Source organism: Trichechus manatus, unplaced genomic scaffold (assembly GCF_000243295.1).
Source record: "Trichechus manatus latirostris isolate Lorelei unplaced genomic scaffold, TriManLat1.0 scaffold00040, whole genome shotgun sequence".
Lineage (NCBI taxonomy): Eukaryota > Metazoa > Chordata > Mammalia > Sirenia > Trichechidae > Trichechus > Trichechus manatus.
The window spans coordinates 12,484,723-12,500,181 of NW_004443976.1; the positions used below are offsets into that span (position 1 = coordinate 12,484,723).

The 15,459-nt window shown below is 47.7% G+C and overlaps 1 protein-coding gene across 1 annotated transcript; it reads left to right on the plus strand.

The window, feature by feature from the left end:
- Nucleotides 1–4,095: 4,095 nt before the first annotated feature.
- Nucleotides 4,096–14,910, plus strand: LOC101358664 (asialoglycoprotein receptor 2). Its single transcript, XM_004376222.1, has 8 exons — nucleotides 4,096–4,219; nucleotides 8,602–8,718; nucleotides 9,370–9,465; nucleotides 10,142–10,213; nucleotides 10,345–10,431; nucleotides 10,512–10,657; nucleotides 14,373–14,479; nucleotides 14,745–14,910. Exons 1-8 carry the CDS (start codon nucleotides 4,096–4,098, stop codon nucleotides 14,908–14,910), a joined length of 915 nt encoding a protein of 304 aa, XP_004376279.1.
- Nucleotides 14,911–15,459: the final 549 nt, after the last annotated feature.

A 15,459-nucleotide genomic window follows, 5' to 3' on the forward strand; every position in this document is an offset into this window, starting at 1 on the left:
ATACGTATTTAAAAGCAGATATTGTTTCAGTTACCTATTGATGCATAACAAACCATCACTAAGCTTAAGTGGTGTCTTAGTTACCTAGTGCTACTGTAACAAAAAGTACCACAAGGGGGTGGCTTTAAAGAACAGAAATTTATTTTCTCACAGCTTGTTGTTGTTTCGTGCCATCGAGTTGATTCTGACTCATAGCGACCCGAGATATAGGACAGAGTAGAACTGTCCCATAGGATTTCCTAGGCTGTAATCTTTAAGCGAGCAGATTACCAGGTCTTTTCTCTTGAGGAGCTGCTGATGGGTTCAAACCACTGATCTTTCGGTTAGCAGCTGAGTGCTTAACCATTGTGCCACCAGAGCTCCTTTTCTCACAGTTTAGGAGACTAGAAGTCAGAATTCAGGACATGGCTCTAGGGGCAGGTCCTTTGTCTATTTTAGCTTTTCGTAGCCGGCAATCCTTGGAGTTCCTGGACTTGTAGATGCATCTGCTGAGTGTGTCTGCCTTCATATGGCATCTTCCTCTGTGTGTCTCTGTGTCTATTCTGTTTTTTTTTTTTTTAAGAACTATGACTAAGGCATGGGAGGGCCCTAAAAACTGATAATCTGTGGTGCCCCCTCCCCTGTTCACTCACACATTCAAACGGGATCTGTGAGTTATATATGTAGTTGTTGGTAGGTGCCATTAAGTGGCTTCTAACTCATAGCGACCCTATGTACAACAGAATGAAACACCGCCCAGTCCTGCACCATCCTCATGATCATTGTTATGCCTGAGCTCATTGTTGCAGCCACCGTGTCAATCCATCTCGTTGAGGGTCTTCCTCTTTTTTGATGACCACCTACTTTACATTATGTCCTTCTGTAGGATCTGGTCCTTCCTGATAACATGTCCAAGGTACGTGAGATGAAGACTCTCCACCTTCGCTTCTAAGGAGCATTCTGGCTGTACTTCTTCCAAGATACATTTGTTCGTTCTTATGGCAGTCCATGGTATATTTGATATTCTTCACCAACACCATAATTCAGAGACATCAATTCTTCTTCGATCTTCCTTATTCATTGTCCAGCTTTTGCATGCATATTAGGCGATTGAAAATACCATGTCTTGGGTCAGGTGCACCTTAGTCCTCAAAGTGACGTGTTTGCTTCTTAACACTTTAAAGAGGTCTTTTGCAGCAGATTTGTCCAGTGCAGTACTACATTTGATTTCTTGACTGCTGCTTCCATGGGTGTTGATTGTGGATCCAAGTAAAATGAAATCCTTGACAACTTCAATATTTTCTCCATTTGCCATGATGTTGCTTATTGGTCAGTTGTGAGGATTTTTGTTTTCTTTATATTGAGGTGCAATCCACACTGAAGGCTGTAGTCTTCAATCTTCATCAGAAGTGCTTCTAGTCGTTTAACTTTCAGCAAGCAAGGTTGTGTCACCTGCATACCACAGGTTGTTAATGAGTCTTCCTCCAATCCTGATGCTGCATTCTTCTTCATATAGTCCAGGTTCTCAGATTATTTCCTAAGCATACAGACTGAATAAGTATGGCGAAAGGATACAATCCTGACGCACACCTTTCCTGTTTTTAAACCATGTGGAATCCTTTGGTTCTATTTGAATGACTACCTCTTGGTCTATGTATAGGTTGTGCATGAGCACAATTAAGTGTTCTGGAATTCCCATTCTTCACAATGTTATCCTTAATTTGTTATGATCCACAAGCTGAATGCCTTTGCATAGTCAATAAAACATAGGTAAACATCTTTCTGGTGTTCTCTGCTTTCAGCCAAGATCCATCTGACATCAGCAATGATATACTCCATTCCATGTCCTCTTCTGAATCTGGCTTGAATTTCTGGCAGCTCCCTGTGAAGGTACTGCTGCAACCACTTTTGAATGATCTTCAGCAAAATTTTACTTGAGTATGATGTTAATGATTTTGTTTGATAATTTCCACATTCTGTTGGATCGCCTTTCTTTGGAATAGGCATAAATATGGATCTCTTCCAGTCAGTTGCCCAGGTAGCTGTCTTCCAAATTTCTTGGCAGAGACGAGTGAGCACTTCCAGCGCTGCATTCATTTGTTGAAATATCTCAATTGTTACTCTGTCAATTCCTGGAGGCTTGTTTTTCGTCAATGTCTTCAGTGCAGCTTCGACTTCTTCCTTCAGTACCATCAGTTCTTGATCATAGTTACCTCCTGAAATAGTTGAATGTTGACCAATTCTTTTTGGTACTGTGACTCTGTATTCCTTCCATTTTCTTTTGATGCTTCTTGCGTCATTCAGTATTTTTCCCATAGAATCCTTCAAAATTGCAACTCGAGGCTTGAATTTTTTCTTTGGTTCTTTCAACTTGAGAAATGCCAAGTGTGTTCTTCCCTTTTGGTTTTCTAACTCCAGATCTTTGTACAGGTCATTATAATACTTCACTTTGTCTTCTCTAGCTGCCCTTTGAAATCTTCTGTTCAGCTCTTTTACTTCATCATTTCTTCCATTCACTTTAGCTACCTGACATTCAAGAGCAAGTTTCAGAGTCTCTTCTGACATCCATTTTGGTCTTTTCTTTCTTTTCTGTCTTTTTAATGACCTCTTGCTTTCTTCATGTATGATGTCCTTGATGTCATTCCACAACTCATCTGGTCTTCGGTCATTAGTGCTCAATGCATCAAATTTATTCTTGAGATGGTCTCTAAATTCAGGTGTGATATACTGAAGGTGGTACTTTGGCTTTCCTGGACTTGTTCTAATTTTCTTCAGCTTCAACTTGAACTTGCATTTGAGCAATTGATGGTCTGTTCTGCAGTCCGCCCCTGGCCTTGTTCTTACAGATAATATTGAGCTTTTCCATCATCTCTTTCCACAGATGTATTCGATTTGATTCCTGTGTATTTCATCTGGTGAAACCATTTACATTGTTGAAAAATATGTTCGCAATGAAGAAGTCGTTGGTCTTGCAAATTATATATATATTTTATATATATATATATATATATACAGGAATATTACTCAGCCATAAAGTGAATGAAATCTTGATGCATACCACAACATGGATGAACCTTGAAAACATCATTCATGCTAAGCGAAATAAGTCAGTTGCAAAAGGACAAATATTGTATGATCTCACTTATATGAAATAAGCAAAGATATAGAACCTAAAGATTATTAGTGGTTACCAGGGTGATAAGGAGGGGGAAAGAGTGCCTTTTTTGCTTAGGGGGCATTGAGCTTATGTTAATGATCGCTTTGATCCTGGTAGGAGTGTTTGGAGTCACTGGACAACCCTGAGAAATTTAGAGGCAGGAAGTGAGGAGGGGAGGGGCAGAGGCGAAACAGCAAAACTGTACCCTGGCCCTCCTGGCCTGGCCCTACCTCTCAAATCACAAAATGACAGTGCGGCAACTGGCATGTGTGGGTGGCAAGACAGTCTAGGAGACCCCCTTCTCTGGGGACGAGGACAGAGAAGTTCCCATTCCCCACCCCCAACAGCCTTTGCCTGAGTTCCAACTCCATTTCCCCTTCTATTTACTGTCCAAAGTCCCAGGGGCAGGAGATGCCAGGTAAAAAAAACCCTGGACACTCAGATACACTGGGCTCAGGGCCCTGCACGGGCCAGCCCCCTCCTCTCCTGTCTAACACCATCTATTCCAGTCCTCCAGGCTTTAACCCCCTTCATCCCGGAGCCTGGGCTGCCTGAGGGATCAAGGAGTCCGACCTCCACACCTTTAACAGGTAATCAACTGTGGGGAGGTAGGTGGGGCTGGAGATACTTGGGATTAAGGAGACTAGTTCAGTGGCAGTGGGGGCTGAATGAGAAGACATGGGTGGTTTGGCCCATAAGAGTAAGGGGGAAAGGCTAAAGGCCCCAGTTAAGGCCCCAAGCAACCTCCTGAGAGGGGAGTAGTCCCCACCTGTATTTCAAACCTCAGCCCCACAGTCTCCTCCAAACTCAGATCCAAACCAAACCATCACCTCAACCTAGATTTGACCTTATCACCAGCCTCCACAAGCACCACAAGCACCAGCCCCAATCTCAGCCCCAGCTCACCCCTAAAAGCAATCTCAACACAGCACAGGTCCGGCTCCAATCCTGGGCCCGTCATGGCGAAGGAATTTCAAGACATCCAGCAGCTGGACTCTGAGGAAAATGACCACCAGCTGGGAAGAAGTGAGGGGCCAGGCCCTCACAGACAGAATTTCAGAAGAGAAAATCCATTTTGGAAAGGCAAGTGTCCAGTGTCTGGGGCTTTGTGCCACCTCTGCCTTAGCTCCTGATGGTGCTCTGCTCTCTAAGGTTTTGGTCAGTCACTCTTTGAACAGGGACCGAGTCTCTCTAGGTGTGAGGTGCTGAGGCCTCTGCTTGTCCCAACTCCACTTTCCTCTCTACCCCAGGACCCCAGGAAAGGGTGTGTGCTCAGGAGTGTCGGAATAAAAGGAAACTGAGGATGGTTTTCTCCTCTCTTTCTTCCATGTGTGCTGTGTGTATGTGTGTGTGTGCAAGGAATGCAGATCAAGCAAGAAGTGAGTGTGTGAAGGTGAATGGGCACAGAGAGGTCTTGGAAGATTCCTGGTCCCTCTCCCCTCCTTTCTCTAACAAATCTTGATGGAAGATCTGAGTGTCTGGGCAAAGTTTTCAAGGTGAGAAAGGCCTGAGTGGTTCTAGAAGGAAGAGAGCAGTGTCAGGTCTTGTGAGTGCTGGTAATGGAGCAAGGTTCTGTGGAGACAGGAGGGGTTGGAACGTGGAGCTCAGAGAGGGGGATAGGTTAGCCTGGGCGGGGAAAAGCCTGGCAGACCTAGGCAGGGCTAGTATTGTTGCAGGTCAGGGTGGGAGCTGGGGAGGGCAGCAGGGTCAGGCATTCCCATCGATGGCCCCTCCTCTCTCTGTGTAGTGGGCTGTCAGGCCTTCCGTCAGGCAGTAGCCTCCACAGGGCAGAGAGCGCATTTGTCTTGCTCTGCTCTGCATCCCCAGTGCCCACATGATGCCTGGTACCTAGTGAACACTCAAAAATATAATTTTGTATATTGCTAACTTTTCTGAGCATAAGAGGTTCAGAGTTTGAGCAGGAAGCTTAGTGGTCCAGAAGCTTTGGATTTAATGGGAGATGGAGCTTACTCAAGAGGAGTGATGGACAACATTGAGGGGCAAGTCCAAGGTGGTGTCCCCAATCAGTGCATTTCTCTCCAGCAGCCTCTGTGCCTGGAAGGGTGTAGTCACCATGTTAAACCAGTAAACCAGTTGCTGTGGAGTCAATTCTGACTCACGGTGACCCTGTGTGTGTCAGAATAGAACTGTGCTCCATAAGGTTTTCAATGGCTGTTTTTTCCGAAGTAAACCATAGGCCCTTTCTTCTGAGCAGACTCAAATCTCCAACCTTTCAGTTAGCAGCTGAGTGCTTAACCGTTTGTTCCACCCAGGGGACTCCATCATCATGCTGGCTAACATTTATCAATTGCTTACCAGTACCATGTTCCGATCTTCCCAGCACTTTACATATTTATAGTTTCCATCAAATTTGGAAATTTTTTGGCAATTGTTTGTCGAATATTTTCTCTCCTTCTTTCTTTTGGAGACTCCAGTTACTTCAAGTGGTCCACAGCTCACTGATGCTCTCTCCACTTTTGGATTCTTTTTTCTGTCAGTGCCTCATTTTATATAGTTATTATTGCTATGTCTTTAAGTTCACTAATCTTTTTTTACTTGTCTAATTTGCTATTATTCCTACCCAGTGTGTTTTTCATTGCAGACATTGTAGTTTGTATCTCTAGATATTCCATTTGGTACTTTTGAATATCTTCCATGTCTCTACTTAACTTTTTGAATGTATGGAATATAGATATCTGTTTTGATGTCCTTGTCTGCTAATTCTAACGTTTGAGTCAGTTCTGTACCAGTTTTGACTGATTTATTAATCTCCCCATGTGAGTTGCATTTTCCTGTTTCTTTGTGTGCCTGGTAATCTTTGATTGGATGCCAGACATTGTGTATTTTATCTCATTGGCTGCTTAGCATTTTTTTATTCCTTTAAATATTCTTGAGCTTTGTTGTGGGGTGCAGTTAACTTACTTGGAATCAGATGTATCCTTGTGGGTCTTGCTTTTGTGATTTGTTAGGTGGTCTAGAGCAGTGCTCAGTTCAAAGCTGATTTTACTCCACTGCTGAGGCAAGACCTTGGGATACTTTACCCAAAGCCCTGAGGATTATGAGTTTTTCCAGTCTGGCTGGTGGGAATAGGCACTATTCCTGGTTCTGTATGATTGCCAGCAGCCACTGTTCCCTAATCTTTTCAGGTTGTTTTTTTCTTGGCCTTCAGTAATTTCCTTACATGTAGTACTCAGTACTCAGCTGATTGCTAGAGGGGAAGTCTCTGCAGATCTCCTAGGTTCTCTCTCTGTGCAGCTTTCTCCTCTCTTGTGCTCTGTCCTGTGAACTCTAGCCACATTGGTCTCCCCAGACTCTCAGCTCTGTCTCCTCAACCCAGGAAGTCTGCCGGGCTCTGTGTGGATCCCCCGCCCTGAAAACTTTCTCCAAGCAGTAAGCCAGGACAATCATAGGGCTCACCTTGTTTATTTCCCAGCTCTTGGAAATCGTTGTTTTTTGTTGACTGATGTCTAGTGTCTTGACAACTGTTTTTTCTTATGTCTGTCTACTTTTGCTTTGGTTGTTTCTACTTTTGCTTTGGTTGTTTCTACTTTTGCTTTGGTTGTTTTGGGTGGGAGGGCAAGTCTGGTCCCTGTTTCTCTATCTGGGAGAGACTCTTTTCCTTTCAAACTTACTTAAGTAGCACTTCATGTGTTTTAACTCATTTAGTTCTCAGAACAACCGATGAGGTAAGTACTGTTGTTGTCCCCATTTTCACAGGAGAAAATTGAGGTGCTGAGAAGTTGAATGACTTGTGCCTGGTCTCAGAGCTAGCTGGTGGCAAGCTGGAATACACCTGTGGGCTGTCTGGTTTCAGGGTAGAAACACAGAGACCTGTTGCTGGGCTGACCCAGAGCTGGGGGTTTACAGGTCAGGCTGGGCAGCTGGACAAGAGCCTGCTGAGTGGACAGGACTAAAGAAAGCAGTTGGGGCCTCAGCCATGGAGTCCTGCCTGGGTGAGGAAGACATGGTTGGGGGAGCTGCTGGGGGTGGGGGGATTGTGAGCGATGGTGGGGTGGGGTTGGGCTGTGCTCAGAGTTGGTGGTCAGGGCATCAAAGGCAGGGCTTCTGGGGCTAAGATAGGGTCCTGAGTGGGGCTGAAGTGGAGGCGGGTGACAGTCATTAGAATGAGTAGGTCAAGGTTGTGGGTGGTCACTTTCAGTGATCGTATCCAACCCAGGATGGTAGCAGGAGAGGAACTGAGGATGATTCTGGGCCCCTCCCTCACCTGGGGGTGGTGGTGGCTGAGTGTGATAGCGACAAGGAGAGAGAGAAGTCCACAGAATCTGAGGAAGCGTTTTGTCTGTAGGGGGATAGTGCAAATGCAGGAGCTCAGGGACCGGAGCACAGTCCTTCCTCCAGGCCTGAAGAGAAGGCAGGGGGGATGAGGCAGCTGTGTGTGTGGAGATGTGGGTGTAAGTGTGTGTGAGTGAGTGTAGGTGTTTGGGGGAATGTGTGTCTTAGGGTGTGTATATGTGCAAGAAAGAATGTGTGTGTTAATGCGGGTGTGAGTGTGAGTGAGGAATGTGTGTTGGTGTGTGTGAGAACATTAGAATGTGTATGTGTTTCTGTGAGATAGTATGAAAAATGTGTGTAACAGTATGTGTGAATGTGTGTGTGTGGTCAGGGTTCAGGCTGATCAAGGGGAAGAGGAGATTCCTGCGTGATGGCTGAGGGTTAAAGGGAGAGAGTTTAAATGGAATTAGGGTTGCTGGAGGAGCAAGGGCAGAGGGAGTTGGGGAGAGGAGGCTCTGAGTGGTGGGAGATGAGGAGGAGGATGGAATCTGGGGAATGGCCCTTGAGGAGTGGTCTATGGTGAAATGATCTGGACTTGAGGATCCCAGTGGACTTTCAGGGGGAGGGGCTGTTCCAGTCCTGGCCTTGTTAGAGGGGCCAAGCTGAGGAGCCTAAGAGGAACACAGGGGCCAGCCTCTAGGGACCCCAGTCAAGCAGTCAGAAGAGCAGAGGCCAAGAAGGCCAGAGGTGATCTAGGGCCCCTCACGATGGTTGGGCGGGAGGAAAAACGCACTCATAGACCTCCTTTCTCAGGACCTATGTCCATAAGGATCAGGCTTGCCCCCTGGCCACCTCTGTGTGTCCCTGTTCCCCAGCTCTAAGAGCAGGAATTTGCACATAGGGATGTGGATATCGTGCATCCATATGCATGTGTGTTGTGTGCACCTGTGTAGGTGCGTGTGTACATTTGTACATGTTCATGTGGGTGCAAATGTGTAAATGTGTGTGTGTGCAAGGGTGTCTGGGCATGTCTGTGTGTACACAGCCCGGATGCTGTTGGTCAAAGCCCACTGAATCCTCCAACAATCCTCTGCTCATTGAGTGTCCTTCCCTCAACCCTGGGTCATGCTTCCTCAGACTTCTGTACCCTGTCTGCTTCTGCTATGCTTCACTCTCTAGCTCCCTTGTCCTTTGGACACCCCTTCCTTCTCCTGACACCCTGTCTCCTGCAGGGACGCCTCCCCCCAAGCCCTTCCTGCAGCATTTCTGCTCCCGGACCCGCCTCAGTCTGCTTGCCCTGGGCTTCAATGTCTTGCTGCTGGTGGTCATCTGTATGATTGGGTCCCAAAGTGAGTATTACACTGGGGGCAGTGATGGGGCAGTGGTGGGGCAGTGATGAGAGCAATGAGAATGATGGCAGGGGAAGAGATGGAGACAATGTGATGGGGTGTGATGGGGCAGTGATATTGGCAGGAATAACTGAGGGAAGTGACTGGGTAGGGGTGAAGGGCAATGACAGAGGAAGCAATTGGGGAGGTGATGAGGGTGGTTATGGGGCAGTGATGGGGGCCAAGATAGGGGTCAGTGATGGAGTGGGGGGCAGTGGTGTTTCAGTGGTAGAATTCTCACCTTCCATGCGGGAGTCCTGGGTTTAATTCCTGGCCAATGCACCTCATGTGCAGCCACCACCTGTCTGTCAGTGGAGGCTTGCATGTTGCTATGATGCTGAACTGGTTTCAGTGGAGCTTCAAGACTAAGATTGACTAGGAAGAAAGGCCCTGGTGATCTACTTCCAAAAATCACCCAGTGAGAACCCTATGGAGCACAAAGTCCCATCCCGTGGTGTATCATGAGTCAGAGGTAGAGTTGATGGCAGCTAACAACAACAGTGGTAAAGACAGTGATGGAGTGGTGAGGGGGACATTGCATTGACAGTGGTAGGGTTGTCATAGGGACACAGCCCCCTCCACCTTGTCCTGTTCCCATTGTCTCCCGACAAGGCACACAGCTGCACATGGAGCTGCGGGCCCTCAAAGAAACTCTCAACAACTTCTCAGCAACCACCCTGATGGAGGTCCGGGCTCTCAGCTTCCATGGTGAGTGGGTGCTCTCCCGACAGCAGTGGGGTAAGGGGTGGGTTAGATTGTTTAGGCACTTATTTATCCACACAGATCTACTCGTCACAGTGCCTGATCTGGGGACTGCAATCGAGGCATGTTCAGGGTAATGGAGGTGAAGACTGGGTCAGAGAACCCAGCCTGAGACACTGGGCAAGGCTCCCAGGGATGCAGATTCCTGAGCCAAGGGGTCTTGGAGGATGACTAGGAGTTGGGCAGGTGAAGAGGATGGAGGTTAAGCTCCAGGTGGAGAGAACAGAATTTTGATGACCAGGAGGTTCGAAAAACCACTGCCCACATTATGAGCTGTCAATTCTGGTGTGGCTGGGGAGAGTGGGGAGGGGTGGGCCAGAGAGGCGTGTGGGGACCAAGTCATGCAAGAAAGCCATGCTATTTAAGTGAGGCTTTATTTGAGAAAATGGGGGCCCATTGGAGGGACTTAAGCACGAGAGTGAGCTGATCAGGTCTGTGCTTCAGAAAAACCACTTTGGAGGTGTAGGGAGAATGAACGGAGTCAGGGAGACCAGGGGGTGGACCTTGGAAATGCCCAGGAAAAGGTGATGGTGGCCAGGACCATTGCCCCAGTAGCAGTGAGGGTGTAGGGATGTTAAGAAGCAGAATCTAGGGAAAACAATTTAGCTTTTCTCTCTTTCAGGGGTCAACGTGAGTGACAGGGTGACATTTCTGGAAGCCAAGCTGGAGAAAGAGAACGAGGACCTGAAATCAGGTCAGAGACCCCTCCCTGGATTGTGAGTGTGTGTGTCCCCAGCCAAAGGCTGGGCTCCTGTGCCCGATCCTGGTGGATGGGAACCCATACGGTCTCTATCCACTTCACCGTCTGTCCATCTGTTCTCCTAGATCACGCCAACTTGCTCCTTCACCTGAAGCACTACCCGCTAGATCTGCGCATCCTGGAGTGTCATATAACATTCCTCCAGAGCAATGGTAGGGGCGGGGGGCTCTCCAGCGCTGTCGCACATACCCACTCCAATGGATCTCATGGCCCTCTGCCCCCTCACCGTTAGGCACAAAATGCTGCCCTGTTAACTGGATGGAACATGAAGGCAGCTGCTACTGGTTTTCTCGCTCTGGAAAGACCTGGCCTGAGGCTGACAAGTACTGCCAGCTGGAGGATGCCCACCTGGTCGTCATCAACTCCAGGGAGGAGCAGGTGAGCCCATACCCTTCCCAACCAAAACCAAAAACCAAACCTGTTGCCAGTGAGTCAATTTTGACTCATGGCAACCCCATGTGTTACAAACTAGCACTGCTCCACAGGGTTTTCTTGGCTGTAATCTTTTCAGAAGCACATCACCAGACCTTTCTTCCATGGTGCCTCTAGGTGGGCTCAAACTGCCAACCTTTAGGTTAATAGCCAATTGCAAAGCCCTTGTGCCACCCAGGGACCTTACCCTTCCCAAAGGTAGGAAGAAACCCTTCGGCAAGCAGGCTCTAGGAGGCTGGACCAGGCTTGCTTTTTAAATTTAACCTAAGGAAGAGTCCAAAAGTAGAAGTCTAGTGAAGCTCTGGGAGGTTCATAGTGGAGCAGCCATTTCTAAGAGGTGGGAGATTGCAGCCAGCAGCTCTTACAAAGGGACAAGCCAGGTGTCCTCGTGATAAGGAGCAGGCCAGGAGGCCAAATGTGAGACAGGATGAATGGAAAGGTCCAGGACTTGGACAGAGAGCAAAGTTGAGGTGCTGAGAGTTCCCTGTTGGCGTGTGCTCAACCTCATGATATGGTGGTCAGTTAGGTGAAAGGAACAGGATGGGCCAGGAATCAAGGACAGCTTACCCAGCAAGCAAAGTACGCATGGGCTTACTTGTGCTTACTTACTAATCTGTAGTGCACAATTTCACCACATCAATGAAAAAGTAAGGTAAGCCCGTGCGTACCTTGCTTCCTGGTTAATCTGTCCCTGGCCAGGATTTCCCGTGACATGCCTGCAACAAGCTCCTGGGTCCTTGCAAACCCGTTGAACTGCCCCATATGTTTTCCAGCAAGCGGCTGGTGGATTCGAACTGCTGACCTTTTGATGAGCAGCCAAGCTCTTAACCACTGTGCCACCAGGGCTCCAGAATAGGCAAAACATTTTTGTAAAAGGAAGGTAATAATGGTAACATCTACTGTATACTTACCGTGTACCAGACACTTGCATATATTCACTTATTTAATCCTCACAACAATTCTAGGTGGGTGGCATTCTTATTATCCTTTACTTTGTTGTTGTTGTTGTTAGTTGTTGCCACAGGGTTGTTAGTTGATTCCAACTCATGGTGACTCCATGTGGTACAGAGTAGAACTGCTCCATAGGATTTTCTTGGCTGTAATCTTAACAGAAACAGATGGTCAGACCTCCTCTCCCTCGGAGCCACTGGGTGGGTTTGAATCGCCAACCTTTAGGTTAGCAGTTAAGTACAAACCATTTGTGCCACCCAGGGACTTTATCCCTACTTTAGAGATGAGGACATTAAAGAGCACAGAGGTTAAGTAACTTGCCATGCAGCTAGTAAGTCATGGTGGAGCTAGACGTCAGATCCACTCTGCCTCTTTAGGTGGAGCTTTTCACTGCTACATCCTGCCTCAGAACTGCGGGGGCTATGAGGCCTTTGCTATATATGAATTTAAAAGTATTATAATGCCACAGTAATTAAACCACGTGATCAGAGACCAGAACCTATTTATCAACTGTTTACTATGCATCAGTCTCTAGCAGGGGAATTTGTCGTTGTCAAGTCAGCTTCTACTCATGGTGACCTTTGTACAACAGAACCAAATGTTGCCTGGTTCTGTGCCATCTTCATGATCATTGGCATGTTTGAGTCCATAGTTGTGACTATCGTGCAGTGCTTTCCCACTCAGGGGGCTCATATTCCAGTACTATATTGGACAATGGTCTGCTGTGATCGATAAGGTTTTCATTGTCTGATTTCGGAAGCAGATCCCCAAACCCTTCTACCTAGTCTGTCTTAGTCTGGAAACTATGCTGAAACCTGTCCACCATGAGTGACCCTGCTTGCAGTTGAAATACCAGTGGCATAGTTTCCAGCATCATAGCAACACGCAAGCCACCACAGTATGACTAACTGACAGATGAGTGGTGGGATAGAGTGATTACAAACATATTTTGCTTTACCTATAAGGTAAGGATGTCACTTTAAGGACTAAGGTGTGTGTGACCCAAGCCATGGTGTTTTCAATTGCCTCATATGCATGTGAAAGCTGGACAATGAATAAGGAAGACTGAAGAAGAACTGACACCTTTGAATTATGGTGTTGTTGAAGAATATTGAATATACCATGGACTGCTAGAAGAACAAACAAATCTGTCTTGGAAGAAGTATAGCCAGAGTGCTGCTTCGAAGTAAGGATGTCGAGACTTCATCTCACATACTTTGGACATGTTATTAGGAGCAGGACATCATGCTTGGTAGAGGGTCAGTGAAAAAGAGGAAGACCCTCAGCGAGATGGATTGACCCAGTGGCTGCAACAATGGGCTTAAGCATAACAACGATTGTGAGGATTGCACAGGACCGGGCAGTATTTCATTCTGTTGTACTTAGGGTCGCTATGACTTGGAACCGACTGGACAACACCTGTCTTAGGCTGGGTTCTCTAGAGAAGCAAGACCAGTAAAGCGTATAAATATATATATATATATAGAGAGAGATTTATATCAAAGAAATGGCCCATGCTGCTTCCTCTATAAAACTAGGTGACTCCCTTTCTCACTACCTTCCCAAACCATGGGCCTCGGGTTCCCAGGAACAGCCAGATCTGTAAGAGAAAGCCACTTGGAGGGGCTCTTGTACTAGGGGGTGTGCGTGAGCCCTGGGAGCCGTGTGTATGCTCACAGACCACTTTCACCCTGAGAACAGGGCATCTTCCTACTTTCAGCATAGACTGCCAGACCCTGTGTGGTCCCACTGGGGCCCTGGGCAGTGGATCCAAGCCTGGAAGCTTTGGGGCCTGGCAAACCTCAAAAAATGACAACCACACACAGAAACAGAAACAACGGGGGCAGATGTACCTGAGAGATGATTGACACTGAGCTCCTTTAGAGGGGCGTGAGCTCATGGGGGCAGCAAAGGCAGGAACCAGAGCCAGGATTCCACGAGTTTGAAGTTGTGGGCCGAAGACCAGAGTTGGGGTAGCTGCCATGAGTTGGGAATGAAGCAGGGGACAGGGTTAGGGCTGTGAACCAAGTGTGTTCAGAAGCTCAGGCACTGGGCTTGGCTCTGTTGCTCTACCAACACCATGAGTTAATGCCTTAACCTTTTCTGTAATGTAACTCATTACGGCATCCAATTTAGAGGGCTTGTATGAGGATTAAATGAGACAATCCTTGTCAAGCACTTAGCACAAGGCCTAAAAACAAAACAAAAACCCGTGTGTCAGAATAGAACTGTGCGCCTCTGGGTTTTCAACGGCTGATCTTTTGGAATTGCCAGGCCTTTCTTCTGAGGTGCCTATGGGTGTGTTCATACTTCCAACCTTTCATTTGGTTGTGATAACTGTTTGCGCCACCCAGCGACTCTGCATAAGGAATTGTTGTTGTTGTTGGTTGCCACCAAGTTGATTCAGACTCATGGTGACCCCATGTGTCAGAGTGGAGCTGTGCTCCATAGGGTTTTAAAGGCACCACTGGGTGCATTCGAACTGCCAACCTTTCCACTAACAGTCAAGCACTTAACTGTTTGTGCCAGCCAGGGACTCCTAGCCTCAGTAAATGTTCACTAAACAATAGTTATGGTTACAAAAGAAAAAGCAAGATAAACTAGTCATGTTGGGAGCTGCTGCTTCAGCCCGGGGGGAGATCAGGCTGGTGAAAGCTGAGAAGGATAAGGGTGGAAAGTACTAAAACTTTCCTCCCACCTGTTTTCCCAGAAATTCATTCTACAACACTCGAGATCCTTTCATACCTGGATAGGGCTCACCAACAGTGGTGGCTCCTGGAAGTGGGCGGATGGTACTGACTATGAGAATGGCTACAAGTAAGTGACCCCCCTCTTTGTATCTGCCTTAGTCTGACCGGAGGACAGCCATCTGGACTTTTGCCCCACTCTACACCCACTCGACCCCTCAGGGACCAAACTCCCTAACTCTCTCCTCCGGAGACTGCCAACCTCTAAGGCTGCAGCTCCTGCTCCCTGGGCCCCTCCCAAGCTGTGCTTTTCTGGGGTGGGGGTGAGGGTGGGGCTGGTGGTCAGTCAGGGATGAGTGGGGGATCAGAACTGGAGTTCCACCCTGCCTTCTTAGGAACTGGGATTACACTCAGCCGGACAACTGGCAGGGGCACGAGGTGGGAGGAAATGAAGATTGCGTCGAAATCCTCTCGGATGGCCACTGGAATGACGATTTGTGCCAACAGATGCACCGCTGGGTGTGTGAGACCAAGCAGAACCACACCGCTGGGAGACTCTGACCGCAAGTCTTGAACCTGCACCACCCACTTTACCCTACAGCTCCCGCCCCCTTCTCTGCTGAGAGTTTTGAAGAAACGAAGAAGAATAGAGTCAGGGGAATGGGGAGGGGCTGAGGGAGGATGAGAGGTGGTTAAGGGCCTCAGACCCCTGTCCTTCCACAATTCGTTGTAATTATGAAAATTTTCAGCCTCCGCAATGGAGTAGAAAAAGAAGAACCAAATCTTGAAAATCTGTGTGTGTGCCTGGTTATTTGGAAATGGAAGATGTAGATGCAGAAAACTGGGGAGGAGAGGGTCTGGAGAGACAAGGTTTGCTTCCTGACAGTAAGTGCCCTGACAAGGCACGCCAGGAAGGAGCGGGCTGGGCGGGGCTGGAGGGTCAGCCAGGCCCGAGGATTCCTGAGGGAAGCAGCTGTCCCTGTAGTGGGGTCTCCTCCAGAAGTGGTGGCAGGAAGCACCCTGGCTCCACTCCTTCACTCCCAGCCCGGAAACTGCAGGCAGGGTTGGCGAAGTTCTCCTTGGCAAGGTCAGTGAGAAATGTTTGGTAAG